General features: G+C 40.3%; 1 protein-coding gene across 1 annotated transcript in view; it reads left to right on the top strand.

The window, feature by feature from the left end:
* Ptger2 (prostaglandin E receptor 2 (subtype EP2), 53kDa) overlaps nt 1-3,432 on the top strand; it is a 14,468-nt gene extending 11,036 nt beyond the window's left edge. The window contains exon 2 of the mRNA XM_013012254.1: nt 2,154-3,432. Coding sequence (XP_012867708.1) covers nt 2,154-2,399 — 246 coding nt within the window. The 3' untranslated portion in view covers nt 2,400-3,432. The remainder of the gene's footprint in view (nt 1-2,153) is intronic.
* Nucleotides 3,433-3,756: the final 324 nt, after the last annotated feature.

Genomic DNA, 3,756 nt, shown 5'->3' with positions numbered 1-3,756 from the left:
AAGGAAGGAAGGAAGGAAGGAAGGAAGGAAGGAAGGAAGGAAGGAAGGAAGGAAGGAAGGAAGGGAGGGAGGAAGGAAGAAAAGAACTTCAAGGGTGACAGGGTGATCAAAGTAGACCTCTTTTCCAGGTGCAGAGAAAGGACTTGTTTTCTAGAAGGCTTTGGCCACCTCCTGAAATGTGTATTTTTAGCAGTTTTAAGGACCCCAGCACAGAGGATGAAAGGAAGCAGTACAGAATTGCTTCACATTCCCAAACCCCTCTTTCACTTCTCATTACTCTATCATTCTCTAAAGCCATCAGGAACTGTGGTATAGGTTTTTCTCTGTTGAAAACCTGACTCATCTTCATGGGTGGAGCGAGGGCTGCTGAACCCTGTCTTCCTGCTTGTCTTGGCTGGATAACTCAGGGCTATCCTCTTCTCTGGCTGAACTTTAACTCAGCTATAAAATTTTTCTACAACAGAGTGCTCAGTTATTAATATGCACACATGTGTGTATGAGCATAGGTTGACTAACATTTTAATCCATCAGATTTATGCATGCCACTACTTTTAATTTTGAACCTCTACAATTATCTCTGTGTGATACACCATTGTATATTTTGCATTGCAAGTAGTTTTACCTACTAGGAAATTATTGCCCCATTGTTTATTGCTATCTTTCTTTTTCTTCTCCTTCTCATGATCTGGGAAGCCCACCATCAATTCTTCTTTTTCCTTGCTCAGCTGCCAAATCTTCTCTCCATTCACTATGCCAAGATTCTTTGGCATAAACACCTCTGGCGGCCAGACTTCCCTGCAATTGTTCTAACATAAGCAACCTGAAGATGACTACTCTTCTCTCTTTATGTTCTCTCTCTCTCTCGTTCTCTCTCTCTCATTTTCCTGGTACATCGAGTCTCCAGAGTAAGTACCAGGGGAAATGGAATGAGCTATTCTTTCCATTGGAGAGAGTGTGGGGGAAAAGAGAGGGCAGGGTTCCCTAAGTCACAGACTGTTGCTGGTTTGAGGGTCCCCAGAGCATTATAAAGAACTGGTGTTACATGATGAGGTGCAACCCACACTTTCTGGAAGCTCTATGGAAATGTTCAAATTGATCCATTTGTTCCAATTGTTCCATTCCTTTCAGCTAAAGCAAAAAAGCACACTACTCTCTAAAGAGCTAAGGAATCCAATGAGAGCATGGGTATGGGTTTGACATATTATTCCTTGTGTAAAGGTATATCTATTGGGGTTGGAGACATGGCTCAAATGGTAGAGCGCCAGTCCATAAGCGATAGCATCAGATACTGAGTTCAAGTCCCAGTCTTGGACAAGAGAAAAAAATCTACTTCTTCGAGTTTAGGACATTGCTCTGAAGATCCTTGTTCTAATCCTGACCTGGATATGGCATGTTGTGAGCACTGTATTGGCATCACATGAATTAGAATTTGTGTCCTGACTAGGCCACTAAACATCCTTAGATACTTGAGCAAGATGCCTAACTTTTCTACTCCTCCATGTCCTCCCCAACAAGAGTAGAGAAAACAATGAGCACTGCGGAACACTTCTTATGTGAGCACTGTTACAGTGCAGCGAAGGTTCACTGTCTTGCTTATGGTGCCACAGCTATACACAGGGCTACAATTGAAATCCAACAAGTGCAGTGACTAGAACTCAGAGCCCCTGAGATGGTGCTCTCTTGCTTCTTCTCTGTCACTGAGCTGTGGCTATCAAATCAGACCAGCTATCTAGAAGTATAGCATGTTAGTAATCATATTCCCAAAGTTCACCTTCCCACCTATTAAAAGACAACACTTAAGTTTCAGTTTTGCAAACACTGAGACTAAAGTGGGTTTAGAACCCAGTACAATTCACAATGCATGTATTATTAGGCTGTCGATAAATGAGAACTAGCAATATTGTCATTGTTCTGTTGATACTATATAAAGATTGGGTTTGAGGTGCCAAGAAATGCTTATTCATTTCCCTCTATTCTCAATGACAAGACCACAAGGTCAAGGTTAATTGTGATGCACAGAAAACATGCTTGCATGTTATAATTTACATTATGGATCTAGGCTCCCTTCACAAAACAGGTACTTCTCAAGAAAACAGCCTGCCTGATGATACCAGTGCAGAACTAACAACATGTCTCCTCTCTGCCTCTTACAGATTTTTGCATATATGAATGAAACCTCTTCCCGAAAGGAAAAATGGGACCTCCAAGCTCTTAGATTTTTATCCATTAATTCCATAATTGACCCTTGGGTCTTTGCTATTCTCAGGCCTCCTGTCCTGAGACTCATGCGTTCAGTCCTCTGTTGCCGAACTTCATTAAGAACCCAAGATGCACCACAAACTTCCTGTTCCACTCAGTCAAATGTCAGTAAACAGGCTGACCTTTGCGGGCAGTTGTGAGGACGAGCCTCATTAGCTTGCATCTGGGAGATCCTTCTGAAATGGTCCCTTGGAGAAATGTTAAAAAGTCCAGTGTGTAAACAAAATGAAACTACCCTAATAAAACAGAGTAAACAAACATTTATGCAGCAGTGTGGACAACAGACAGCCTGACAGTGTACTTCATGGAAGGTGTCAGAACGATCTATAAAATCTAGCCCTGGCAAACCTGTTACAGAGCCTGAGGAGAAGCAAGCAGCGACATCTAAGACCTAGTCACCTGTTGATTTTAGCTTTCCTTGTCGACTGACCAAGCATGTGGTTTCGTAATTTGTTTAAAACTCTTTTCTGTTTGCATCTTCCATGCTGCTGTAGTTCTATACATGCAGTCTAACATCCCACCAAAGGAAAACTTCCTATGGATTTTTCTAGAAAGGTGATTTGCAGAAACAATGAAACAACCAAGACAGACAAGCAGCTGTCGAGCGGTTGCTTGGAGGGATCCTCTATGTGGACCATGAAGTTGGAGGTCATTTGGCTATGATGTTTGTGATGGGTGCACTCTAGACACTACAGAATGGCACCGCCTACGTTGCATTTGGCTGCTTGTGTCAGTGCTTCACTCATCCTTCAGTAGTTCTGTGTCAAATGTTATTTATTTTATGATATCTATTGTGCTAATGTTGAAGATTTTTCCTCTCAAAAAGAGCTAATAAAAGGTTGTTAAATTAATTCTATTTACTACTTTGTTTTGTTCAGAGTGGAGGATGTATATTGCTATGTATGAAGTCTAGTAGTAGGGTTAAATGTTGAAAAATAGAATCTATTCTTCATCCATATCCTAATTCCTTTGATGTTGATGTTAGTGCCATGATTAATGTATGCTTTATTAGATAAATGTGTTGTATAGCAAAATCCATCTGTTGTTATTTTTATTGAAAGAATATGGTTTGACTCATATCTATCAGAAATCATGCAATCATGAGTCATTCCTTAGTATATTTCTAAATGTTTGGCATGATGTAAACTCAGCATCAACATATTTCAGTGAATTTGCACATTTGCTCATAGGTATTGTGTAAACCCAGCTGAAATGTTAAAAAATAAACTATAAATCAAAAACTTGAAAATGAAATAGTATTTAAGGAATCCTCCTCCACATTATGCAATGAATGTAGACGTTGCATCTTTAAAATGAGACAAAAGGAAGAAAATTAAATTTAACTTGGAAGTTTTTTTAGGTATGGTGACAAACAGAAGTGGAGCTGTGGCTCAAGTAATAGAATACTAGCCTTGAGCACAAAAGCTCAAGGACAGTGCCCGGGCTCTGAATTCAAGCCCTAGGAATAGCACACACACACACACACACACACACACA

This window comes from Dipodomys ordii, unplaced genomic scaffold (genome assembly GCF_000151885.1).
Source record: "Dipodomys ordii isolate 6190 unplaced genomic scaffold, Dord_2.0 Scaffold16, whole genome shotgun sequence".
NCBI classification, from domain to species: domain Eukaryota; kingdom Metazoa; phylum Chordata; class Mammalia; order Rodentia; family Heteromyidae; genus Dipodomys; species Dipodomys ordii.
This window is presented reverse-complemented; position numbering and strand designations above follow the sequence as displayed.